The 27890-nt window shown below is 44.6% G+C and overlaps 1 protein-coding gene across 3 annotated transcripts in view; it reads right to left on the bottom strand.

Annotated features, from left to right (window-relative positions):
- Positions 1-423: 423 nt before the first annotated feature.
- Kcnd3 (potassium voltage-gated channel subfamily D member 3) overlaps positions 424-27890 on the bottom strand; it is a 221387-nt gene continuing 193920 nt past the window's right edge. For 2 of the 3 annotated variants that reach the window (XM_008833958.3, XM_008833956.3), the window contains exons 3-8: positions 17126-17288; positions 9976-10077; positions 9540-9629; positions 7991-8047; positions 6641-6888; positions 424-5988 (exon numbers count right to left, since the gene is read on the bottom strand). In XM_008833958.3, coding sequence (XP_008832180.1) covers positions 5787-5988; positions 6641-6888; positions 7991-8047; positions 9540-9629; positions 9976-10077; positions 17126-17288 — 862 coding nt within the window. In that variant the 3' untranslated portion in view covers positions 424-5786. The remainder of the gene's footprint in view (positions 5989-6640; positions 6889-7990; positions 8048-9539; positions 9630-9975; positions 10078-17125; positions 17289-27890) is intronic. The other variant, XM_029563981.1, reaches the window with a different exon arrangement.

Here is a 27890-nt window from a genome sequence, read left to right on the forward strand (position 1 = left end):
GTCACAAATACATGACAGAACCTGAGGTTGAGGCTCGTTACCAGATTCCCAAGATTTCTACTCTCCTCTAGCATGTACTTTTGATGTTTTCTTGTTTGTTTGAGACCTTGGTATGGATGGAGTAAATGTTACAGGTAGCCTCAGCAGAGCCAGTACTGATATATGAAGGTTTCTGCTTAGTAGCAGAGGCTTGGGCCTTGAAAGAGAATCATAGAGCAGACAAATTCAGTCCAGTGTCTGTTCAGCAGTGAACATAACTGTCGTGTACAGGCAGGCAAGGGACTTCAGGAAGTCACAGTGGTCATACTATGCCTCCACGCACCTAAGATTCTGTCACTTCTCTACCAGGGTAGAAAGTTTCCTTGTGTAAGACTATACTTTTGGAAGGAAAAGAGAACTGTTAAAAGAAACTTCATACTTGAGTTTGTGGCACATAGTTTGTTTAATCCAGATTGGATACATCAGGTACAGCAGTGGCACACGACTCAGTACTGTAAATGATATACATGTTTTAACATATGCACTACAGTTTCAAAAGAAGACAACAAGAAACTTAAGAGCTTTTTTCTCCCACAAAAAGGTTTCACATGTTTCTCTTCTTGCAGTTTTGTACAGTATATTTCTTTGCCATTGTGATGTTGGTAAGCAAAGCCCAGTATTATACGAAAATAGAAAAGAACACACTTGATGTTTTTCACAATAACATTAATGGGAGAGTGTGACCTCTGAGGAAAACACTGGAATGTCTGATTATCAAAAATATACCACCCCTCCCACCTCCCAGGTTTGTAAAATAGTCCATTGGTCCAAGGACTTCCCAAGACTTGGGTCAGTGCCCTACACTGGTTGGCGTGACATCAGCCAGTGTAGTTTAAATAACCTGCTACGATAAATGTCATTCCCACACTTGATGAGCAAACATAGAACATCCTGAATAGAAAACAAGACCCATAAGGAACCCCTTTAAAAAGATGCTTTGTTTTCTGATAGCCACTTTCTCTTGGTTCTAATGATGCTTCATGATGCTTTTTGGGCTCCAAATATCATGGGTCATGACAATGCTTTTCCTTTATCCCATCATTTTAAAGCTTTGCAAATAATGAGAATTTGTTAGGAAATCAGAGAGGGAAATAAAAGTTTCGCCTGTTCCTGTTACCATGGTTACCATACCAACTAGTATAAAAGAGAAACTAATATTGCCTCAAATGAACAGTATTGGGATCCTTCTGCCTTACTTAGTTACCTACTAATTGATGTGAGGGAGCCTGAACGACTGGAATCCATTAGTAATTTCAAATCTAGTGCTAGCTCAATTTCAGCCACTACTTCTATTTTTTAAAAAAGACAAGGAAAACAATCTAGGCATATAATGCTTCCAGGTAGGTATACCTGCACTCTAACAAGAAAATGACATGATCTTGAACTGCAGGAGAAAAACAAATGGCTAAAGTCCTCGGCAGTTCCATAGGTGACTTACTAATCATGGATCATCAACTACCCTCTTTCACATCTGTTCAAATTATGTGGTTGTAGACTAATATATTCAACTGTTGTTGAGACTATCTATTGGTCTTTTGAAAGGGGTTCTGTACAGTTAGTCCTGAGCTTGAGACTAGTTAGGAAAATCAGTAATGAGAGAGAAATAATGGTTTGTTTCAGGAAGGCCTGCTGCTTCAGGGTGGTTCTAAAGGGAATGTTTACTCCCCTAATCACCACCTTTGAAATTCAGGTTTTAAAAATATGAGCAAGTCTCAGAGCCATGGAGCATTATGTAGAACACTCCCAGACATGATGTCTAAGTCCTGGATTGAATCATGATTCTGTCACTACCTTGCCATGTACCTTGGGTGAATCATTCTACTTCTTTGTGTCCATTTCTTCTCTCTGAATTGAGGACTTACTAAAGTGACCCACTACTTTCACAGATTGTAGTAAGAATTGAAAGGAAAGGTATGCTTTGAAATGTCACTGTCCAAGCCTCCTTTTCATTAAGAACATTTGATTGAAAAATCTTGACTATTCATGAGTTCACCCATTTTAGATAGAATTGATAGCTAATAGTTGGTTCTACCCAGGGAATGGTGGTGTCCAAAGTCTAATTTGTATTAGTACAGTCAGGTGATTTCCAAGGGCTATGCCCAAGTTGTGTTGACATTTACACAAGACTGTCCAGTTACGACATGGCATCTTTGATGGCTCTCCACACACACATTAACTCTGAGAGGCAACGGGTGTGCTGGATAAAACATTAGACCAGTAACCAAGGCTCTTATGATCTGGTCCCAACTCCATCCTTAAATGACTGCATTACCTTGAAGGAATCAAGTTCTCTGAACCTCAGCTTTCTATGCTGTAAAATGAATTGGATATTCTTTAATCTCTTCTAGGTCTGGTATACTATATTTCCCAAATATCCATTTATTATTTGAATGTAGCCTTAGGCCTTTAATTTTTGTCTTTTTTATAACCTCCCCTAATAGAGTGGTTTTGAGAACCTATTTATCTTATTATTTTTTAAGGTATGAGTGTTTTGCCAGCCCATATGTAATTGTATCACATGAATGAAGTGCCTGTGGAGGTCAGAAGAGGGCATCAGATCCCCTGGAACCGGAGTTACAGATGGTTGTTATCTGCCATGTGTGTACGGGGAATCAAAATCCGTCCTCTGCAAGAGCATCCAGTTAGCTGCTGAGCCATCTCTCCAGCCCCCTTCTGTTATTCTAAAATGGTTCATGGACCATGAAGCTCAAGAGTCACTGCACCAGAAAGCTGTTGGTCCCCAGAAAATTGTGGTATCCTCGTTTTTCACTCACTAGCCAATGAGTTAGACTTCTTAAGCTGATTCAGTGTACTTTTGCCACCTGTGTTTACTTACAAATACCCTTTAGCAGGCATATGACTGTGAGCTGTTTTCCTGGGTTTATATCTTTGAGCACAGGTGAGCTGTGTCCCTTACCCTGGCCAACGCTGCAGTGGGGAAATGATGATGAAGATGGTCTAATGTTCTTTTAGGAACTGGCATAGTATGGGCTTTGGAGATGAAATTGAAGCAATTCAAAGGTTGAGCTCACTCAAGTTATTAAAAATGGAATTGTTAAGGACATGATTTTTTTTTGTCTTTTTGAGACAGGGTCTCCTTGTAGCCCCAGCTGTCCTGGAACTCACTATGTAGACCAGGCTGGCCTCGAACTCACAAAGATCCGCCTGCCTCTGCCTCCCAAGTGCTGGGACTAAAGGCGTGCGCCACCACGCCCGGCCTAAGGACATGATTTTTAAAATGTATTCATTTTCATGAGAACTACAAATATGTTCTGTTGGTGCATTGTCCAGGTGACATGGAAATCCTTGGTTGAATCAGTCATCATTCCAACCACGTAATGATTTGTTCTTAGATGATGTATGGCAGTTTACATGTGAATACAACAGTATTCTTTTTTTTTAACTCTATATCCCTTATCCCACTTAGTTCTTAGATGTATAATGCACTAGACATTCCTTTGTCCCATGGCCCATCCTCTCAAAAGAAAGGTCCTTTTCTGTCTTTTACTGTTCCTCTAAAATGGAGTTCGGCTTAGCTCTCTGCCTTGACGGATATACTGTATGAAGTAAATGAATTTAAGTACCCGTTGTTGGATATGGTTTTGTGTGTGTGTGTGTGTGTGTGTGTGTGTGTGTGTGTGTGTGCATATGTATTTTTCTAAAGTTGGATGTAATGCTTTTCTGTTTTCTTACAGTAGTAACTCAAAGAGCAGGAATTACCCCATTACTATGATAAGGGGAAATCCTTGAGGCTAGACCCAGAGAAAAGATGACTGTTGTTAGTGATCCCTGCAGATAAGCACAAGGAGATAAAGATGTAAAGAAGGTTCCTTTCCTCTGCCCTTCTGCCCACTGTCTGCTTAGGTGCCACCTCAAAATGCCTTGACTTCCTCTGCCTACAGTCACTGGAGCTGGGGTCATAAGGGAGTCCCATAAGTGTTTGAAGGGTCCTCATTTAGAAACTCATCTAGATAGCTATGGTAGGCAGAGAAATTTTGAGTTGCAAATGGACAGTTTACCAATGAGCCATAGAATGGATAAGGAGGAACTCATGTATCTCAGAGCCCAGGCTTCAGAAATTGCAGTAGGTTAGTTGGGGTTGAAGAGGGTGGGAAAGGGTTCTTGTCACTAACCCCGAGTTCCATCTATTCTGCTGCAAGTTCTGCAAATGATTGGGAAGATCTCAGAAATACTATTCTGAGCCCCAATAGCAGGCATATACTTGAACACAAATCTGCCTGAATTTTCAAGAAGTAATCTTCACTCCCTCATTAACAGGGAGATGATCAATGCTTCTCTTTCAGCTGTCTTCAGAGATCAGGCCAGAAGGCACTTCAGACCTCGAGGCAGCTTTCAGACCAAGTAAGAATCATCTAGAATCTCTTTCTTGATTTCTTGCTTTGGAAGGGCATTCTTGGAGAGGCACACAGATTTAACCTTCCACAGCCTCCTAGAAACTGCCCCAGGCTGTAAGTCAGAAAACTTGGTCCCATTCCATTGTTCTTGCTGGAAGAAACTTCTCTTGGGGCCTCGGGGCAGAGCTCTACATGGGCTTTTGGGTGGATTCTGAAAGGGGTACATAGCAAGGTGCCATGGGGCTGGTGGCAGCTGCAAGCCTAGGTTCTTCAGTCTTCTCACTGGCACACAGCAAAGACGACCACTTTTCGGAAGTTGCTATTTCCTTTTTCAAGACTCAGTGTGATAAACATGACCATTCTCTGTCTCCTCTCACAGCAGACTGCAAACACCAGTGGGTCCAATCACAAGGGAAGCACCTCTGTGCATAAAGTAGACTTACCTCACCCTTAAAACCTCCCTACTTTGGCTTCATAACTTCCTCCTCTGTATTTGCATTCACTCAGGCCTGACTCCCAGGCACAAGTCTGTGGTACTTGGCAGTGACAGAGAAGGCTCTACTAGCACGTCTCAGGATCCCTGGATCCTGAGAGACAGATGGTTGGACACAAACAGCCAGGGGGAAGCACAGAGATACAGAGACAAGTGACAGACAGAGCATAAGGGTTGCTGTGTGGTTGCTTCACAGCTCTGTGCAGGTCAGGTGGGCAAGGTGGGCCCAGGCAAAGGTGACCCCACTCACCTGGAGAATGGAGAGAGAACTCAGCAATAACTGACTTTGAGCCTAAAAGCTTTTGCTATAAAAGGAGATAAAATAAAAACCAACCTCACAAAATGCATTGTTTTGGTTTAAAGATATTGGGTCCATGGAGAAAAACATTTCACAAAATCCATTGGTGATTTTGTTTTCCACCTTTTCCCATGAATAAATATTATCCATTAAGATCCTTGAAAAAGGTGCTTAAATACACAGTGTTATATTTTCTTCCTGTTTTGCATGTGACGGCTCGGCCTCTGTGCTTCTCTTGGTCTTTTGTTTTCCTCACTGGGGTCTCCAGAAACAATTGTTATTTGGTCTGAGGTGCCCCCACCAAGGCCCTATCCTGGTAAGCAGCCTACACCCCCTAACAGCCCATCCCCTACCCACCCCCTCCCTTCCTCTGGCTCCAGCAAGATGCAATGTCACAGGGCTGTGTCCACACCAGCAGCAGGAACCCCAGGTATCCTGTGCTGCCTCTTTTTTCCCCCCAGACACAAGTCTCAGTGCTAGGGGTGCAATGGGGCACACAGAAATAGTGGGAAAAGGGGAGGGAGTGGTCCCAGTGGCCACCCACCAACATGCCAGCCCCTTTTACTCCCCACTACCCCCTCTGACCCTCCGTCCAGTGATTTTACAAGGCAGAGACCTTGACGACATTGCTGGCTATGGAAGGAATGTTCGTGTTAGGGCCTGGGCTGGAAGGAGGTGGCCGACTTTCCCCTTCTGGGGTTAGAGCTGGGGGAGTGGGGATGCTGATGATGGCTGTGGTGATCTGGGATGTTTTGCAGTTTGGTCTCAGTCCGTCGTCTGCTTTCAAATTAAGGCTAGAGCGACTGGGATAGAAAAGAGAGAGTTGGTGATGGTTCCTGCTTACTGGCACCCCAAATATTCCCTGACCTCTTGCATTTCTAGCTCATAGGAACTCTATCTCTGCCTTTAGTAACCAGCTTGAAATTGCTCAGTCTAATTATCAATTACAAAGTCATGTAGCTGGGCTTTGGGATTTAGAGGGGACTTCTTTCCAGTGGTTATGGACTGATCACTTGTGACATTTGACATTTATTTTGCCTGGATGTTCTGCAACTTATTTGAAAGTGGTAGGAAATGGCTTAAATATAAACAGAGAAGAGAAGGCAAAGTCAATCTGGGATTCACACTCAGTCTGGGATAAGCCATGTATAACACAGCTAGGAAATTTATTTCCTTAGGCAAATGATCACGGTCCATCCTCTGAATTTTTGGATTCTTTTTGAGTTTATTCCCTACTACCTAACCCACTTTTGACCTAAACTGCTATAGTATCATCCAACAGCCTATGAAGGCCATTGGGTTAACTTTGAAGGATGAGAAGGAAGATGGGGATCCCACGTAGTAGATAAGGGGAGCCACTAGGGGATCCTCAAGGTCCTCCTAAGGCTAAAATTGTTTAATTCTGGGAAGAGAATGACTCAAGCCTTTGGAGATGGTGGGATGGGAGCCACCCACCTGGTGGTGAGCGAGGGCTGCTCACTGCCCTGGATGTGGATCGTGCTGAGCTCTTGCATGCTGCGCAGGCGAGTGGCTGGCAGATTAGAGTTGGGCAGGTGTGTGGTCTTCTTACTGCGACGGGAGCAGCAGGTGGTGGTGAGGCCCGAATGACTGGACAGAGAAGGACTTCTTGTGGATGGGTAGTTCTGCATTGAGCTCTCCATACAGTTCTGCTCAAACATCTGCTCATCAATAAACTCGTGGTTCTGTGGGAGGCAGAAGGAAAAGAGGTAGGAAAGAGGAGGGAGGAGGAGGGGCACAAGCCCCGTTCTCTGTATGGCTGCCTGTCTCTGTTCTGGGCCTTGAATAAAGGACTCCCAGATGCCTCGATCACAGATGGTTTTTTTTTTCCCCACAGGTATCAATAGCAAAAGAATGAAATTGGCAGCCCTGGCCATCAGACTGAAGGGTAGGAGCACAGTTGTTAATCATTATGTGTCATATACCTCATCTACAGCTTTGAGCAGAAGGTACCCAGAGGACATGGAGGGAATCAGTGGCATCATCAGAACTTGAATCAAAATGTCCTTTGTAGGCTGTGAAGCCACTGAATATGAGTCTGCTAGGTCATCTTTGCACATCTTATGAATCTTAAGGGTATGGTATAAGTTTTTAAAGGTGTTGGGTCATTCACAGAATTGGGAGGGCATTGCTTTTGAAGGCCAAGGGGGTCAAACTGCCAGGGGTATGATTTCTTTTAATTATTTTTTTCTTTTTGCCTGATTATGGCATACGGATCCTTAACTACCTGGAGGTATAGGATTCCCTATGTCAAGTGTAAGCATGGGAAGGAATGTTAACAGTCTTCTGACTGTAGGCCATGGGATGGCTTGTAGCTAAACCCAGGACAACTCAAAAATGGCTAGTTGGCCAAGGCTACTAAAATTCTATGGCGTTGTCAGTCTGGCCAAGGCTGTCAGAGTAAAGAGAAAGTCAGAGAAGTGTAAGAATAGAATTCAGAGAGGGAGCCCCTGACAGCTAATACCAGCAGTTCCCAGGGAACTGGGAAGGTGGCATAGAGAGGTGAGGCACATGGGCACTCCTTAGGAGACCGACCTTGGAGTCATGTTCCACTGCCCCCCTCCAAGCCTCTGGGGAGGTCAAAAGAGGGAATGGGAAAGGCAACTAGGTAGTTCAGGTGCAAGAGTTCTGGAAGCCTGAGCTGGTACTGGGTGTGACAGCAGAGACAGGATCAGCCCAGGAAGAATCAACAGCACATGCAGAGAACCAGACAAGGGTAAAAGGAGGAGATCCACAGACTCAAAATTCAGAGAGAAAAACATCAATTGAATTTTTAAAAAGTTATACCTTGATGGTGGAGGTTCGTACAGATAACAGGGGATCATCCACAAGATAGGACAACCCCTACAGGACAACATGCCAACAGAAGATAGAAACACCATTGATTGTACATTCCAGCATTCTCAAGCCAGTTTTGACATTCAGTCTCTCAATCCCAGCATTCCACCCTCTGAGTTCAACATTCCAACCCTTGTTCCCAGCATTCTGCCTCCCAACATTCCATCCCTTGGTTCCAACAGGAGCCTGCTGAACTCAGCAGTCACTCTTTCCATACCAACATTCTTCTTTTTCTAATCCCAACATTCCACCCCAGTGTCCCACATTCCTTCCCTAAAATCCAGCATTCCCGAGCTTTAGTCCCAACATCCCACCCTACCAGCCAACATTCTTTCCCTCAAATTCAGCATTCTACCCCTTCAATGCCAGCATTCCGTCTCTTAATCCCCCAATCCCATTTCTTCAATGCCAACATTCCAGTTCTTCAAACCCAAATACTTTTCCCCATGTCCTTCCAGTTCACACATTCCACCTAGCACATGCAACTTGGAAAGGGCAGTGGGGTCTGGGCCTATCCCGTTGGCAAGCTCAGTGTCCTTAAGAGAACTTCTAGATATGCATATATGGTCTTGATGATAAGTCTTGGGATCTGGGTTTGCAGAGCAACCTTCCCATTTGGAAGACCTCACTGGGTTCAACTTCGAAGCGTCCATAGTATCCATGTTTGGCTCAGATTAAGAGTCATCTCGCATCTGGATATGCAGTACTAGGAATTACAAAGTTCTTTTCCATAATGTGTTAAGCCCTGACTCTCAGCTTTTTGGGTAGGGCATTTCTGGAAAGGAACAAGCAAGAGGTTCACTTTGGTTTATCTATTCTGCCCCCTCCCTGCTATTCCTAGCACTTTTTGCCAAGGGTTCAGGGTTGGCCCTACTGCCCTTCCTTTCAGGATGTTGATGAGGCACAAGCATCATTCCCATTCCAGCTGTGGCACCTTATCTCCTTTAGCAATCTGCCTTCCACAATCTGAACGCCCTACAAAATTGCTGGGTGACTGAGTGGGATGGGGACTGATAAATTCTTGACTAGAGAAATATATATACTACCTCCTTCATTTACTGCCTTCTGTGCCGAGTGGAATGTAGGCACAAAGGGACCCATGGAGTATATCAACCCAGCCCTGGAATACACTCTTCTCTACTGTTCTGTGTAAGTAAAATCAGCTTGAGTTTTGCAGGATGATGCTCACTGGAACTGAGAAATGGAAAGACAGAGTTCTTAGCCTTCAGAAATCAAGGTACATGCTATGGGAGGTGGTGTTGAGGGGCGTGTGGGAGGGCTAAGGGGGTGGCCTACTCTATGCTACTACAGGACACAGCTCTGCCTCTTACTCTGGTGATCTTCTCCCACTCCCTAGGGTCTTCTTTCTGGAGGCTGATAGACATTGTCACTGATTTTTGGATCAGAAGGGGACACACTGACTTCTGGCCTAGTTTGAGGATGAGCATACAGCCTTTGGAAAAGGTCAGGGATGAGGTGGGAGGAGGCTGGGACTCACAGTGGTCTTTTCTAGGCAGTGCAGCAGATGGTGGTGCTGGCTCTCAATGAGTGAGGTGGTCTTGCCCATGTGCTCCTCTTCTGGGGTGCCCTAGAGAGAAAGAAGAGGGACTGGGTGTGAGGCTGGTGTCTTCTCCTCTCTCCAGCCCCTTCATTTTTCCACAGAAGGTAGGAAGACATGAGAAAGGTGTTGAAGAGGCAAATTTTAGGGTCAGTATAAAACATGCTGGTCTTGGGTTGGTGGCCCTTGTGAACAGCTAGTTTATGGGTAGTGGTAATAAGTATATGGGAGAGGTGTGTTTGGCGGGGATGTTTGGAAACATGTTTCCCTTAGGATATAAACTGGAGTTTGGGATGGGGGTAGTGCTGGTGCCTGTGAATGTAAAAACAAGTTTGTTTCCACCTTATCTCCTCTGTCAGGTCTTCCAGGCACCTACCGTCAGCTCCAGGGCCTCGTTGAGGAGCCCATTGCGCTTGCTGTGCAGGTAGGCATTGGAGCTTCCTGTTTTGGCCACACGGATCCTGGCAAGGCGGGCCTTCTGTGATTGATAGAGACAAACAAGAGAGTGAGGGAGATTAAGACACAAAAAGAGCAAGCCTGACAGTGAGTGGCTTCCCTGATAAAGGGGAAAAGCCTCTATAGCCTATACATCTCAGTGTCTAGATCCCAGACTGGCTCTGAGATGCTGCATAGCTCCTTTGTGCAGCTCAGCCATGTTCAGAACCCCTAGGATTCTTCACACATGTCTTCGGCCTAGATGGAGTCTTGCCAGAAGAAATACCACTTTTTCAAGTTCTCCTCTTGAAGCTTTCATGACCTTTTCTAAGTACTGCACAATCGCATGTGCAGTTCAGTTGAGTATTTCCTGTCTCTAACGGGACTACAGGGTCCCTAGAGGACAGTATGTGCTAGCTGTCCTGATTCTCTCCTAGGCTGCAGTGTGGTTGGTTCCCTGGCATTCTTTTTTCTCATAGCATTTATCACTAAGGTAGCATACTTTTTTTTTTTTTTTTTTTTTTTTTTTTTAAAAAAAAAAAAAAAAAAAAAAAAAAAGAGGACGATAAATCTTTCACTGTGATATATCAAAATAACTCTGACCTCCACATATGTATTATGGCACATACCCACACCCACATATACACACGGTAGCATACATTTTTTAAAAATATTTTATTTATTATTTTTATTTTATGTGTACAAGTGAATTGCCTGCATGCACCCATGTCGTGCAGTGCCACGGAAATCAGAAGAGGGCTTTGGATTTCCCTGGAACTGGAGTTAAGGATGGTTCATAGCTGCCATGTGAGTGCTGGGAATCGAACCTGGGTCCACTGCAAGAGCAGTCAGTGCTCTTAACCACTGAGCCATTTCTCCAGCCCGCATGCATTTTATATATTTACCTTGCTCCCATTTCTCTTCAGTGTTAGAATGTAAAGCCCTTGAGGGCAGAAGGTTTTGCTTTATTTATTGATATATCTCCAGTGCCTAGTATACAGGAGGTCCTAAATCTTTTAAATGTATCTTTAATAAATGTATTGACAAGTATGCATCTGTTTTGGGGAGTGGATCTATGCATGGATGTGTCAATATATGTCTACTATGATGTGCATGGCAGAGGAAAGGGTATAGTGTATACATAGGTGACTCCATATACCACTTTGACTTTACCTAGCCTAGGACAACCGAAACGTTCTCTGAGGAAGTCTACAGCAGAGATGGTCACCCCATAAGAGGGCTTGCAAGGTTTCCTACTTGCTGAGGGGATGAAAGAGGCTGGACACACTGTACATCCTGGCTGTCCTTTTTCCTAATGACTGTCAGGCATGGCAGCAGTATAGCAAAAAGAGAGGAACAAGAAGAGTCTGGGGCTGGAGAAGGATTCTGCTGGCTTGAGCTCTGTAGATCTAGAACCAGCTCCAGCTCTTGTGATGGGAAGCAGAGGAGCCCATGAGAGTTACAGTCCCATTCTGGGCTGGCAGACCCTCTTCCTGCCTCTGGCCACATCTGCATATAACTCTAGACTGGACTTTCCCCAGAATTCCTATTTCTTGCTACCTTCTCCCTGAATGTCTCAACTATGCTACTTGGGCTGGTTCTTTTGCTAAAAGGAGGCCATGGACTGTCAACAAAAGCACCAAGGACATATGATGTCCTGTTTCCTGAGAAGTCCCCCACTGGCTAGTATTTTCTTGCAGGGACAATTCAGCTCTTTTCTCTGGCCTTTAAAGGGAAAGAAGGGGCCAGGATTCAAGCCTGGATGATTTTCCTGTAAGTTCAAGGATGACTATTCCTATAGATGAAGAGAATGAAAAGGAGAATCTGGGGGAGAAAGGCTAGCAAGTCAGCCCTGTCACTACCCTCTCTAGCAAGGAGCACTGACTAGTAGAAGTCCCTGATGATCCTTCCCAGGGACTGGCTGGTGACTAGAAGTTTATATCCAAGTTCCTCATCATTCAAGTGGAGGTGGCTACTATACCTTTGGGTGAGGGCTAGGTATTGAGAGCTGTATATGGAAATACAACTGTGTCAAGCTCATTATAGCCTTATATAATCTGATTGCACTACTTAGAACCAGACCTTTCTCATATCTGGGGTCTGTCTTCATTACTTACTAGAGATGAAAGATTCTCCTGGTTTCCTTTGTGGCACTTCTTTTAATCTTATCTTACTCTGGGCTCTATTAAAGCAATAGACTGTCATATCAAATGTGCCATACCATTTAATCATGTCATAAACAGGACAAAGAGGCTTGAGATATATTTACAGAACCATATCTGGCATATGAAATTGGGTAGTGCTCTCTGGCTTGGTTTTGTGTTGCTGAAGGCCAGGGCCTGGGACTTATGTGCTTTTTTATCTTTAGCATCCAGCACGGGCTCTGCACTGAGCAGGAATTCAAGCAAAGCTTGTGATGGCCAAAGAAGGAGGATGATCAAGCACAGTTGGTGGGAAGCCTGTGTTTATAAAGCTGTTGTAATGGGCTCAGTCTTTGTGTGAACTGGTCAACTTCCACTCTCCTCCATGACCAGAAAGACACTGTGAAAGTTAAGAGAGTTTAGAGGCCATCTAGTCCATTTCAAAGACAAAATAATAAATAAAATAAAATAAAACAGATTGCATGAGGGACAGTACTCAGCCAGGGCAAGGGAGCAGACAGCAAGCTTTCAGTTCATGTCTTCCAACTTTCAGAACAAATACCGCTTCCAAGCACTCTCCCTCTCCTTCCCTGAATTCACATCCTTTCATGCATGTTTCTATGGAGAATCAGGGTTGGAGGAGAGATCTGGGAGGATACTGTCAATCCTACATATGACCAGCCACCATCGCTAATCAAGACCATCTCTCTGTCAATCCCAAAGGGGCCTGGCACATCACACATCAGATTTCCTAGCTGTTGGACTGGCAGCCATTTTGACATGAGTGTCTGCATCTCTTGCCCTAAAAGAAGCAAGGAGGAGGATATGGGGGAAATGAAAATGCAGGCAGCTGCACACTCAGGCATTTATTAAAGAGACGATAAAACTTATGTTGATATAAACACTTATACAAGAATGTTCACAGCACTTTATTTATAATAACTGAAAACTACTCCTCCCAGATAGTCTTTCTAGGTAAACAGCATACGGAATACTACTCAGCAATAAGTGGACTTTTGGAATATTTTTATTTTATTTAAAATTTTTGTTTATTTACTTTTATTTTATGTGTTTGAGTGTTTTACTTGCAGGTATTATACCCATGTTGTGCAATGTCTGCAATGGGTAGAAGAGGGCATTGGATCCCCAAGAGTTGGAGTTACAGGCAGTTGTTAGCCACCATGTGGGTTCTGGAAACCAAACCAGGGTCCTCTGTAAGAGCAGACAGTGTTCTTAACCACTGAGCCATCTCTCTAGGCCCATTGTTCATGTTTTTATTTTTTTAATATTTTATTTATTATTTTTAGTTTATGTGTATGAGTATATTGCCTGCGTATATGTGAGTGCACTCATGTTGTACAATGCCCACAAACGTCAGAAGAGGGCGTCAGATCCCCTGGAACTGGAGTTATGGACAGTTGTTAGCTGCCATATGGGTGCTAGGAACTGAACCTGAACCAGGGGCCCCTGCAAAAGCAGCTGGTGCTCTTAACCACTGAGCCATCTCTCCAGCCCTATGGTTTGTTTGTTTTTTTTTTTTTTTTTTTGAGACAAGATCTTGTTAAGTTACCTAGCCTGACTTTGAATAACTCTGTAGTGCAGGTAGGCCTTGAAATTGTGTTTTCCCATCTCAGCCTCTTGAACAGCTGGAATTCTAGGCTTGTACCTCCAGGCCCAGCAGAAGGTGACTATCCATATAATTTGGATTAGTCTCCAGGGATTATAGGGAATAAAAAAGGCCAATCCCCAAAGGTTACCAACTATATGGGTCCATTTATGTTTCATTTTAAAATGAAAACATTTTATAAATGGAGATCAGATACATGGTTGCCAGGAGTTAAGGGGGGTAAAACTATATCAGGGGTGTGGTCATAGAGGAACAACAGGGGTCCTTGTAGTATGGAAACTGGGTAGTCTGGGTCATGAGAGACTGGGGTGGGTCTGCAGGAACCTGCACGGGTGAGGAAACAGTAAAACACTCACTCGGTTACAAGAAACCCGGGGTAATTTAGAGCAGGAGGCTTGTCCTTGTGTCCATACCCTGTGTGTACTACATAATTTTATAAAATGTTACCATGGCACAAAACTGGGCAAAATACATAAAGGGTCTAATTTTTTCACAACTATATGTGATTCTATAATTATTTCAATAAAATATTCCATTAAAGTAAAGAATATGGTACTGGGGATGTAGCTCAGACAGAACATTTGCCTACTATGCACTGGCCCTGAGTTTAATCCCCAGCACAACAAAAATAAAAATGGGAATGGAACAATCTCCCCCAAGTCCAAAGACTATGGACAGAAGTAGACCTGGCGATGACTTCCTGATGTGCCATTGGATGCTGCTACTGGATATCCATAGCTCACCTCCAGCTGGCTAAGCCAATCCTTCAATAAGCAAACCAGTCTCCACAAGTAGGAATGATGAAACTAACTTATTTCAGAGCCTCTACTGCAAGGTACATGGGCTGGAGTTTACTGCTGTGGCCACCATAGCTCCCAGGAACAGTTCTGGGCTGAGGACCATTAGCTTCCTGACATCCTCCCTGTCCCTCCTTCACCAAGTCCCCTGGGCCTGCCTGCCTTGGCTCACCATGACAAGCTGAGTGCTGGAAACAGACAGCATTGTTTCTTTTCCTCTCACAGGAAGCCCAAGGTGAAAGAGACAGAGCTGAGCAACCTTGAGGAGAAACAGTATCCAAGCTAGGCAAAAGCACTGTAAATATTTACTCTTACTTCAAAAGGATCCAGAAAGGGAGCAGGAGGAGAGGCTCATCTTGAATAGCTTAGAGGGAGGAAAAAGCCAGCTATCCCTTTTGGATTTTAAGCACACACAATGAACTTTATACTTATAGACTATGGGAAACATCCACTATTACATATTTTGCAGATGAGGTGCTCTGAGAAGTAGGAATAGGTCTGGGCAGGGAGGGGCAGGTGGCTGTAGAACACAGCCACTTCTGGATGGCTATTATCACCAGTGAGCCCAGCAGCTCTATGAACCCCACCCACTGGGTGAAAACCCGAGTCTGGCTAGCCCAGACTTGGAAAGTGTGGGGCAGTGTGTGTGCCATAGGATCCCTGGCCCTTGGGGCCTTAAACTCCTGGGTTTGGATATGAGAACCCAGTTCCTTTCTGCCCCTCTATTAAGAACTGCATAATGAATTTAGTCATTGTTCACATTTGTCAGCTGACTTGAGCAGGGAGAGATAAGACTTTCATTTCTGCAGTGGCTGGCCATGGATGGGGTCAACCTTGACCTTGAGTGAAGAGCTAGAAGACAGATGCTAGGGCGGGGGGCAGAGAGAACACCAGAAGAAAAACCTTAAGGGTGACATTAGAGACCAGGCACAGGTAGTAGAGAACAGGACGGTAAGGAGAAGTGATACAAGGACACACAGAGGACATAGGTGCGATGTGGGGACAAAGTAGGGTTAGTATATATTATATACATTGTGTATATTTTTCTATACATTATTGTATGTAAAGTCTTGTGCAATCATTGTTTGGAGTTAGCTTAAACTTGTAGATCTGTTACAGTCAACATACACAGATCTATTCTGAGGTTCTAGGTTCCCCTATCCAGTATAAAGCTCTGCTAACTAGGGATTATTCCCGTGAGTGGGAGCAAATAATTCAGTTACAGGCCCAATACATAATAAGTGCTTAATAAGTGCTTGTAGAAGAAATAAATGAAAAAAAAAACAATAAAACACAGAGACCAAAATCGTGTCCTCTCTAAGCCTAACTTTCAGTAAGGCACCCTCTTGTCCTTTGTGAGACTCTGACCTTACCCCCTGGAGGCTGAGAGGTTGCCTGAATTAACAAGGAAATGGAAACATCCCCTCAGCTATCTTTTCCCTGGTAGGAACTTTGATGGTTAGTCTTTGTCAACTTGATTAGATTTAGAATCGCTCAGGAGATCAGTGAGGCTCACTTTTGAGTGTGTCTTTGAGGGTGTTTCTGGAATTAATCAGTGAGGAAGGTCCACCTTGAATGTGGGTGACATCATCACCTGGGCTGTGGGCTCAGATGGAATAAAAGGAGGATAAAAAGGAGAAAGACAGTGCACAGCGGCATTTCCTTTCTTTCTGCCTCCTTTCTAAGAGGCAGGAGCATGCTCCCTCCTGCTGCCACAATGTTTTGAGGTCAAGTTGACTGACTGATTGATCTTCCTGAAACTGCCAACCAATACAAATCTTTTCTCCTTTTAGTTGTGTATAGCAGGTATTTTGTCACAGCGATGCAAAAGTAATTAACATAGGAATCCTGGTAGAAGTCATAGCCAGGAGCCACATCTGGAAGATGCCTTAGGATTGGTGGAGAGGATGCTTGCAGGCTAAATGCAGTAGATGCTTTTCCCACACACCCCAACTGCAGATATCCTGCTGGGTGTGGGCTGATGATTGTATTTCACTTGTCATCTAAGTATAGACTGGGCATAACTGAAAACTTTCCCCAGGCCTGCTGGTGACTCTCTGGTCATCAGTTGAGTTCTGTGACTTTACGTGGCGCCCTGGTGCTTACTAACATCTGATGTGCCATTTGACCCAGAAATCAGTGACTTCAGAATGTTCTTTCAGTGTTCATTTTTCTTTTCTGCACATTTATTTTTGTCACTAGATTTTGTATAGGCCATTACAGGATATTAATATAAGAGGCTGTTGGGTGGCCATGGCCAGGGGAGTGAAGTGGATGGAGCCTATTGGCCAGTTCAATAGGCCATCCAAAAGGAGGACAATCAACTTATGGATAAGTGAGGGTTTGTTGAATGTTTCAGCTGATTGGGGCTAGAATTCAGGACACTGGAGGGTAGGAAGGGACTTGAAATTGTGTTCCTTTTCTAACCCAGAGGGAATCTGTACAAGGATCCAGGGCTGGCAAACCTGCCTCAGCCTCCTACCCTTTCCCCTCTTTCCTGCCCCCATCCCCATGCCTATGGCTTACCTTTTGTGCCCTGCGTTTATCTGCTCTCTGATTCTGGTGGTAAATCCTGCTAAAGTTGGAAACAATCACAGGGACTGGCAGGGCAATGACCAAGACGCCACTCAGGGAGCAGATGGAGCCGAAGATCTTTCCTGCTATGGTCTTAGGCACCATGTCTCCATATCTGAGAGAGAAAGAGAGAGGGAGGGAGGGAGGGAGGGGGAGAGGGGGGAGAGAGAGAGAGAGAGAGAGAGGCTATTTAGAAACAAGTCAGATTTCCCATCCGTCCATCCATCCATCCATCCATCCATCCATCCATCCTTCACGGTGCCAGAGACAAAATCCTTGTGTTCATGGAGTCAACTTTCTATAAGGAGGGCCACACACAAGGAAGTGAACACATTAAAAAACTGCGGCACGTAGCAGTTTCTATGAAGAGAGCAGGGGTAGATGCTACGGCAGGTAGTGGGAGTGCGGTCAGGAAAGGCCTCACTGAGGTGAGATCTGGAGGCAAAGTTTACAGCCTGGGCAAAGGTCAGAAAGTACAGGCCCCTCAGTAATATGAAGGAACCTGTTCCAGGAACTGTCAAAAGGCCAACAGGGCTGGACACCAGGAGGGAGGACAGAGTCATACACAGGTAAGAGTTTAGGAGGTAGGCAGGGCCCAGAGCATGCACCCCCCAGCTGTGGTGAGGGGTTATGGATCTCATTCCAAGCACATGAGGAGCCATGGGTGAGTTTTAAGCAGAAGAGCAACAGGATCTCATTTATGATAGTGAAGATAACAAATAACAAATTCAGTTTCTGTGTGGAGGTTTATCACTTACAAAACCCTTACAGATTTACTTCACATAAGTCTTTGAGCCCCCTGAGCTTCAAGTTCTTTGCCCTGTTGTACACATGTAGAACAGGGCTTGAAGACCTTACATAGATTGGCCTTTCCGTAGCTGGGATAAAGCTTAACTCTTGCTTTTTTTTTATTTTAAAGATTTATTTATCTTATGTGTATGAGTGTTTTACCTGCATGTATGTATGTGTGCCATATGCACATGCCTTGTGCCGGTGGAGGTCAGAAGAGGGCATTGGCTCCCCTGGACCTAGAGTTAAAGATAGTTAGAAGCCACCATGTGGGTGCTGGGGACTGAATTTGGCTCCTCTGCAAGAGCCTCGTTAGCCATGAAGCCACTTTGGGACAGTGCCAACCTCCTCTCAGCTTAAAAAACTCTTTAGTGCTTCACATAGTGGCTGCTGCCTCCTGGGACCAGTACGGCCTGGCTCTCACTTAGCCCTGGGCAGGCTGGCCAGAGCCTCTCCCTTTTAATCAATAAGATGTTCTCCACAGTGGTTAAGTGTTTAGCCTCCTCTTTATTGAGATAATTTAAAGGCCTTGTGAAGGAAAGGCCTGTGATAATTCCTCTGGCCAAAGCCAGGGATACTGTCTTGTTGCCCTGAACCCTCTGCGTGTCAGCAGCAAAAACAGGCTTTGCATAATCAGGAATATTTGCTGCTAAAAAAGTGAGACTAAAAAGGCACTGATCCTGAAGGGACTCAGGTGTCCTAGATTTCCAAAGAGGATATGGAAGGAGATGGGTGGGCTGTGTCGGAAGCCTGAGGGCCTGAACCCCTTGAGGGCTCTATGGACAGGGCAGGGTTGACAAATATTGGGTGAATGAATGAATGATCTCATGTAAGCCCCTCAAAACCTGGTAGGTAGGTTTTGGGAACCATTTTCCTTCTCAGTGTCCAGGGCTCTGGGTTCTGACTCAAGCTGCCCCAGACATGCACTACGATTAAGACCTACTGGGCTCCTTTTGGCCTTGTGTGCCTACGTTTTCCTTTCTATCCTTGATACTCAGGAAAGACTTCTGGTGGGGAGGCTGAGAGCTTAGGTTCTGTGCTAAGATAATAGGAGTTAAAGACCTACCAAGCCCACCATTAGGTAACTATATGATTTTGGGGGAATGCTGCTTTGGGCTTTGGTTTCCTTGACAAGGAAGTGAAGATTGCAAGAGAAACCAATATTCTAATAGTATTGTGTCACATGCAGCCCATAAACATTAAACATGCTTGCTTTTCCCCAGGCGTTCTGGAAGCCATTGTTTCTGTGGGTGGGGAGTTCTTAGAACTAGTTAATGAGCTCACATTCACATAATCCCAATGATGGAGAAGAACAGCTGCCCTGATATATATGGTGTTAGCTGGGATTCTCAGAGGATGCGACTGAAAAGGTTCCCAGAGGCCCATAGCCATGGATGGAAATGAAGGATGGCAGGAGGATGGAAGACCAGGGCCAGGAAAGCTGTGTTTGGGAGTGGCCGAGGGCTGTTGAAAAATGCTAAGGAAAACATGGTAGTTGCTTTAAACATCTGAAGAAAGAACGAGCTCGACCCACTGCTGGGCAGATGGTCTGAGGGAGCAGATGACAGTGGGAAAACACAACTCCACTCCCAGAAGCTTCTGCTTTCTCTGCTGAGAGGAACGCGTTTCATCTGGGAAAGGCTGGGGCTGATGCTGATGGGAAGGCTCTGAGCTTGAAGTCTGGGAGGGAGAGTGGGCAGGGGCCCAACAGGACTCAGTGGACTCCCAACAGAGGTGCATGTGGCCCGTACCCTGGAGAATGGAGGGAGTACAGGTGGGGCTGCTGAACCACTGCCAGTGATCTCTGAGATCTTACTGCAGCAGAGAAACAGCAAGAGATTAAAGATGGAGAACTGTTTTGTTGATATTTTTAAAGAAGGAAGGAGGGCTGAGAAACCACAGACCAACAGGCTTGGCATCCATCGTTCTGCCATGAGATCATTGGCAGAATATGAAAGCAGATTATTAAGCGGACAGCTTGTGAACACTTGGAAAATAAGCTGTATTTGGTTTGCTATGCACACATCTTACCAACTTAACCTTATTTCCTGTTTGGAGAGTGAGGTTAACTGGCTGGCAGATCAAGAGATGGTTACAGACCTATTGCATTATGACTCTGCAAGATGCATTCCTGTCCCAGTTCTCTATGCCCTTGACATGCTGGGGGAAGGTGGTGTGGATGTACTGTGGTTAGTAGGGGCCGAGTAACCACTTCTAGTCTTCTGGAACTTCTTCAGCATAACTAACAGTTGGTCCTATGCTGGAAAAGGAAGTGCAAAGTTCTCCTGCTAGGAGGGTATCCTTTAGTGAAAGGGTAAACATAAATCAAATAAAGGAGGGATCTAAAGTTAGGTCTCTGGTGGTGTGTTCCAGAATTTTTTAGCAACTTGTATAAAGCCAGAGGGAGGCAGCATGGCCTAATAATTGAGAGAAGAGCTGGCATCAAACTGGGTTTGCACCCTGAGCCCATATGACTCACTACCTAGTTAAATGACCCTGGTCAATTTTTTAACCCAAGCATGAACAACCTATAAAATGGGTTTTATATCTCCAGAGCTGTGATAATAATTCAGAAAAAAAATACATTTAGTTCAATGTTTGGGCAACTGTAAATCGTCTGTAAACAGCTAGTGCGGTAAGCCCCTGTTATTTTTCTGTTCATCATCTACCCTGTGCCCCTCACTCACCAATATGACATAAACTCTGTCTAGAGAAGCTGCCAATCCCATACACTGGCTGCTCTGCCCCTACTCCCTCTGGCCATAGGAAGTTTCAAAATAAGGCATCTGACCTAGCTAGATCAATACTGAGTTCCCATTGGCTGGAGATATGGCTCAATGGTTGAAAGCACTGGCTGTTCTTGTAAAGGACCTGGGTTCAATTTTTAGCACCCACATGGTAGCTAACAATGGTCTGTAATTCCAGTTCCAGGGGATCTGATGGCCTCTTCTGGCCTCCATGGGCATTGCATGCATGTGGTGCACCCATATACATGCAGGCCAAACACTCATATACATAAAATAAGAATACATAAATAATAAAAATAGAGTTCCCATCCTAGATTTATTTATTTATATTTTTGAGATACTTCTATTTTATTTTATTTTATTTATGTGTGTACATTTGTGTCTGTGTGTGGGTATGTACACATGAGGACAATGTCACAGAGGCCAGAAGAGGGTGTCGAATCCCCTGGAGCAAGAGTTACAGGCAGTTGTGAGCTATCCTACACAGGTGCTGGGAACTGAACTCAGGTCCTCTACAAGAGAAGCAAGTGCTCTTAACTGCTGAGCCATCTTGCCAGCACCCTAGATTTATTTTTTTGACCATTTCGTTGAGGTACGTACGGTTAACACGTTTAAGTCAACCATTTAAATTGTACATTTCAAGAGCTTTTAGTGTACTTCCCCAGTTGTGTTCCTACCACCCATAGCAGTTGAAGTTTGTCTGTTTATTTATTTACTTATCTATTGATTTCTACTGGGAATCAAATCCAGGGCTTTGTACGTTCTAGGATATGCTCTACCTTTGAGCTACACCTGTAGTTTCTAATTTTAGAGTATTTTCTTTCCTTCCCTTCTTCCTCCCTCTCCCCTTCGCCCCTTCTGTCTTTCCTTTCATCTTTTTTCTTTCTTTTGTTTCCTTTTTTTTCTTTTTTTTTTTGCTGAGGACTGAACCCAAGGTCTCCTGTATACCACATAAATGTCCTACCACTGGGCTATATCCCAGCCTTGGAACACCTTATAATGCCCCCAACCCCCCACATTCATTATCAGACCGAGATCACTCACATTCCACTGATTCTGTCTCTAGAGGTCCCTACTTTGGACACTTCAGCCATGAATCATAGAACACAAGGCTTTTTGTGTATGGCTTCTTTCACTCAGTATGATGTTTTCAAGACTCATCCATCTGATAGTATTTATCAACACTCCTTCACTCCTTTTATGCTTCAATAAATACTTGATTGTGTGGCTAGGACACATTTTGTTACTTGATTCATCAGCTGAGAGACATCTGAATCGCATCCATGTTTTACCTATTAGGAAGAATGCCACTGTGAACACTTGTGTGCAAGCTTTTGTGTGACCATGTTTCCTGTGCTAGGAATCATATGGCAGTGTTCCACAGTTTGAGGTACTGCCAGACTTTCTACGGCATGCCATTTTATAGCCATTATCAGTGATGAGTAAGGGGTGCAAAGTTTTCTTATCTAAGATAACATGTTATTTTCTCTTTGTGATGATGGTTATTGTGGTGGATGTGAAATGGCATCTTTCGAAGTTTTGATTTGCATTTTCCTGATGGCTACTGATGTTGGCGTCTTTCTACTTTTCCTGGATTGTACTTTATAATATACATTATATTGGCAAATTGTCCTGTGCTATTTAAACTTGTTGAAAGCTCACTATGGGGGCAAGGAGGCCCTCCCTTCTCTTCTCCAAAACTCTCTGTCCTGGAGGCAAGCTGGCCCCTAACTGTAATAAGGAGAAAGAAAAACAACAAACAGCTAAAGGTATAAAAACATTGCGTCCTTGAGAACAGAGTGAAGATAAACTGTGTTCATCTGAGGTAACTACTGTGTATCCCATAGTATAAAAACGCAAATGTGGGAACCATAAGCCAGAAGCTCATCCATGGACCCTTCTAACCAAGACCCTCAATCTGAAACTCCAGCTGACTGCTTCAGTTTCTGCTAGATAGTCTTAAGCACCCAATTGGATGATGTTATCTATCTGTTGCTATTTGTTCTTTCACTTGGAAGCCTCACCTGAGGGGACACCCTGCTCTGTCCAAGATTCTTGCAATGGAGAACTCTAGCTGGCTGCCTCAACATGGCTTCCCCAGGCAATTTCTGGATCCTTACAAGCCCCCAATTTGATGATGTTTGCCTTTGGTTTAGGCAAACAGTTGGGCTACTTCAGCTGTCTCTACCAGATGTTTTGAGTGCCAGATCTGGTGTTTATCTACTGCCTCTATCTGCTTCTTGCTATTTATTCTTTCACCTTTGGCTTGCCATATATTTAATAAACTCATTCAAAACCAAAAGGCAGGGCTATTGTGGCTCATTCTCTGGACTGTATAGAATATACCTTTGGAATCAGGTCAATGTTTTTCAAATAATTTGAAGACATAACAAGTAAGCTGTTGGCAACTGTGTTTTCTTACATGAGGAAACACCAGATTGCAGTTAGGAAGGAAGAGGGCTGGAGCACAGAAGGAGATCAAAGGTGGAAAGTGACAGAGTTTGAACTCCTCACCTACTTACTGTTGAGGGCCAGCATTACCCTTGACTTTCCTATGCCTTAGTTGTTCTGTCCTCCCTTTGACCCAGCTTACTAACTTACTATTTTTGCTTATACTTCTTTCTTTTGGATCCGATGAAGATGATGATGAAGAGGCTGCTAATGTTGGTTGTTCTAAAGTAAGTTTTCCAAATGTCTAAATGGCAGAGTTACTATGAATTGGAATCTTTAGGAGTCAAAAGGCTTTTAACAGGTTGTAATCATGGGTGAAATCAGCCAGATTAATTTTAACAAAGATAAATGGTGCCACCAGCATTTGATTCAAATAATCAATGACTTATGTAGCGGACAGAAGTCTATAGAAAAAGCACTAGGGAATTTAACTCCAGTACTGGGCATCAGTGTAAAATCTTAATGGCATCTTAGGCCGGATTAACGAAACAGGACCCAGAAAGGTGGTCCCAGAGAGTGGTCCCCCTCTGCTCCTGACACATACCATTCCACTTGCAGGCTGTGTCACAGGCCAGGCACCTTGCATCTCTATAGGAGATTAGCTAACTGAATCTTGCCAAGAGAAGGAGGTGAGGATGTAAAGTCATGTGGCGATCTTCTAGGTAAGCAATCAAGGGAATGGGAATATTTTGCCTGAAGGAAAGGGACTGGGGAGGGGAAGGATGGAATGTAGGGGTGAACTGGTATCTGTGTTAGGAAATTTATTTGCTCAGGTAACCTACTCCATCAGGTAGGGATGAAGAGCTGAAGTCTAAAGAAGACAGGACCTTGTTCAAGGTCAGTCAAGTAATAAGAGGCAGAATACTAAGGCTAGACCTGAGTTGTTTTCCATGATCCTCCTCTGTCCATTACTCCCCGCTCCTATCATGTAGGAGAAGAAAGAGAAGAGAGGGGAGAGGATGGTCCTGGAAGACAGATCTAAGGAGTCGGCCAGAACATTCTCCCTCTTCCTCATCCTATCTTCATGTCCCTAGTAGCAACAGTATAGCATAGTGGTTAAAAGCACAGGCCCTGAGTGTCAGACTGCCTGCTGAGGGCCAGATTCCTGGCTTTGTCACTTGTGGTTTGGGGCATTTCATTTTCTGTCCTTGGTTTTCTGGCATTTATAAAATAACAGTGCCTACTTCACAGTGTTGTTGCAAAGGAGTAACTGAGTTTCTATTTGTGAAAGAGCTTCATCTTCGCAAGTGTTCATCAAATAAATAGGACTCAGACCACTGTTATTCCCAGACCAGACTTCTGCAAAGGCCTCTAAAAGTGAGTTCTCATGTCCACTTTTATTCCCCTTTGATACACAAAGAGGTATGTGCCTAAAATGCAAATCCAAGCATGCCACTCCCCTGTTCAAAGAAATGTGTGTGAAACTCATGTCATGGGTAAGGAGTAAAGACCACTTACAGTGGTGATGTAGAGACAACATCCCTGCCACACAGTGTCACTTAATGGCTGCTGGTTATGGTAATGACCATGATACTCAAGGTTCTTTAGCCTCTGGCCTTTCCCAGGGTCCACCTCAGCAGATGTGTCAGGTGATGGGGAGGGAGTAGCTGGTCATAGTCTCTAAGTTCCAATGGCAACTATGGCCTGTTTCCTCTGTGGAATTTCAAAGGAAGATGGGGATAAGAAAATAAAACTAGAAAAAAACAAGAACCTAGAAAATAATTTAAACCTGAAGCCTCATTTCCTTTTCAAGATGCTCCCCACCCCATCCTGGCTTTGAGGGTGGGGACAGTATGGGCAAGAAAGCCCTTCCTGGGGCAGGCAAGATGGCTCAGTGGGTAAAGGTGCTTGCTGCCAAACCTGACAACCTGAGTCAGTCCCCAGAACCCACATGGTGAAAGGAGAGAAATGATTCTAGCTTGTTATCTTCTGACCTCCACAGGTGTGCTATGGCACATACTTGCCCTCCTCAAATAGGAAGATAGGTAGGTAGGTAGATGATAGATAGATAGATAGATAGATAGATAGATAGATAGATAGATAGATAGATGTAAAAAAGAGTTCTTTCTGCAGGTGATGTGGGGCATAGATGGACTGGGGTACTTGCCCTGGACTTAGGACTCCACCCAGACCCTACTTGGGGCCAGTGTGGGACTGCTGTCTGCTTTGCATAGGTGGGAATCCAGGACTCAGTGCTCTCCATTTCCCACTCTCTACCAGCATGTCCTCGGTAATCCATAGTGATGTCTGGGTGGAGACAAGAGCAGGGAAGCTTACCCCCCTAATACGGGAGGCTAATTAATTTGTATTAGGGCTTAGGGATAATTAAACTTTTTATCTGAACTTAAGCTGCACAAACCACCCGCCTTGTACAGTTAATTGCTGCCTTCATTTCCTCCTCCAGGTGCCAGGAGATAAGTGCAGCCGAGAGCTCCTGGCTGCTGCCTGCCTTGCAGGCAGGGCCAGGCTGCAGTATGGGGGAGTCTGCTGCTACTGCATGCCCGGGCACTGTTCATTTAGGGCCCTGCTGTAGGAGCTCAATCAAACAGGCATGTCTCCAAAGCACTTCTACAAGGAGGAAATCTGACTATGCTGACACACCTGCTCCTGGGCCCATCTTCTCCTCTGAGAAGCCTTGAGTTTGTCTTCCTACTTGGATGGGGCCAAGAGGAGAGTTCTGAGGGCTTGCTGGGCCACCATAGTGAGCACCAGGGACTCAGACCTCTGAGATCCCTCCAAGTTCAGGGCTAAAGGACAATGCAATAGTAGGTGACCCCAAAGGGCACAAAGTACACCAGAATTACCAGTTTAGGGTTGTTTTCTTTTGACAAACATCAATGTAGCTTCTTTCTAAGACCAAACCCTCTCTCATAAAGCAGCACATCTGAAATGTGTTTCTGTTAAGTCCTATGTCCTGTTTGGTACCAAGCATGCATCATTTCATTTGTTCCTGTCAGCAACTCTAAGAAGTAGGTCCATTATTATCCTTATGTTACAAATGAGGAACTGAGGCATGGAACAGTTCAGGAACATGCTCATGGTCACTTGGCTGGCTAGCTACGGGCTGGGACCCGAGCTAGGTTTCTTTGACTCCAGAGTCCCAGCCACAGCTACTAATTAGTCCAAAGCTGTGGTCCTGAGGAGCCAGCATGGCAGGCAGCAGAGCGTAAAGGGAGAAAGCACAGAAAGGTTCCCGAGGTGGGGGCCTGGGAAATGAAACAAATGTTCCCCACAGTGCCCTGAAGAATGCGCACTGCTGCTCATGGCCTCACACCCAGATGCTTCCCTGTGCGCCCCTGCCAAGAGAGCCTCAGCCAAAAAGATGGGGCTGTATTTGGAACCTTAAAGTCTACCTGGTGTGGACCCAGAGGGGAGGGATGAGACTCAGGTTGGGGCAAACTAACAACAATGGCAGTGATGGCTCAGCAACAGTTTTTTGTTTGTTTGTTGATTTTCCTATCTCTATCTATCTATCTATCTATCTATCTATCTATCTATCTATCTACCTATCTATCTATCTATCATCTATCTATCTATCTATCTAGCTAGCTAGCTATCTAGCTATCTAGCTATCATCTATCTATCATCTATCTATCTATCTATCTATCTATCTATCTATCATCAGTCATCTATCTAGACTGGATCTCATGTAGCCCAGGCTGGCCTTGAACTCAGGGTTCCTATTGCCTCTAGCTCTCAAGGTTGGGATTACAGGCATGTACTACCATACTTGGCTTGTTTTGGTTTTTGGAGACCAAGGCTGGCCTTAAACTCACTATGTAATTGAGACTCTCCTTCAGCGCTCAAGTGCTAGGATTATATGTGTGTGCCACCTCGCCTGGCAATAGTTCATTTTCATTTGGCATCAATATGGGCCCTTTTGCCCTCACAATAACCTTAGGAAATTTTACCAGCCTCACTTTTGAGGTAAGTAAACTGAAGCTCAGGGAGGTTAAGCTCAAGCTCAACAGCTCCCACACTGGGATTGCAAACAGGGCCATTTGACTTCAGGATCCTTTTTCCTCACTGTGCCCTCCTGCAGGAAGGGAAAGATGGGCCCAAGGAGAAAGAACAGCTTCAAGACAGGAGGAAAAGCTGGCAAGGGTGGAACCAAGAAGCCCCGTGGGAGGCTCTTAGGGTAATGTTCCAGGCCCAACTGCACAAACTACCAGAGAAGGGGCTGTGCAAGCTTTCCAGGTCATATCTCTGTTAGTTTTGACATGCAGGGTCACCATCAGTTATAGCTACAGGCTCTGCAAAGAGTTGGGTGTTGCTCTTAGCCTGAAGCAATGATCACTTCATCCTGTTGCCTTAAAAGCCACTGTGCTGGGTTCCAAAGCTGGGCCTTTAGACCAGGGTCTCAAACTTTAGTGTGCATAGAAATTGCCTGTTAGGCTTAGTAAATAGGTAGCTGGACTCCAGCCTCTGACTTTGGATTCTACAGCTATGCAATGACACTGGAGAACATGTATTCGAAGCTGTATAGGTAACACTGATGTTGGTAATCAGGGAACTGCATAATTCTAAACCATGTTCTCCCCGTGGGCCACAGGTCTATTGAGTCAGAAAGGGGCTGCAGGCCAAGCCAGTCATTGTACAGGTGAGGAAATTAAGAAAAGTCCAGAATTAGAGGGAGAGCCTCTCTGATGGTTCAGAGGGATGTGCTGCAACATTATTTTATGTTGTACACACATATATATGTACATACACACACACACACACACACACAA

The sequence above is a fragment of the Nannospalax galili genome, unplaced genomic scaffold (assembly GCF_000622305.1).
Source record: "Nannospalax galili isolate Female #2095 unplaced genomic scaffold, S.galili_v1.0 scaffold475, whole genome shotgun sequence".
In the NCBI taxonomy this organism is placed as follows: Eukaryota; Metazoa; Chordata; class Mammalia; order Rodentia; family Spalacidae; genus Nannospalax; species Nannospalax galili.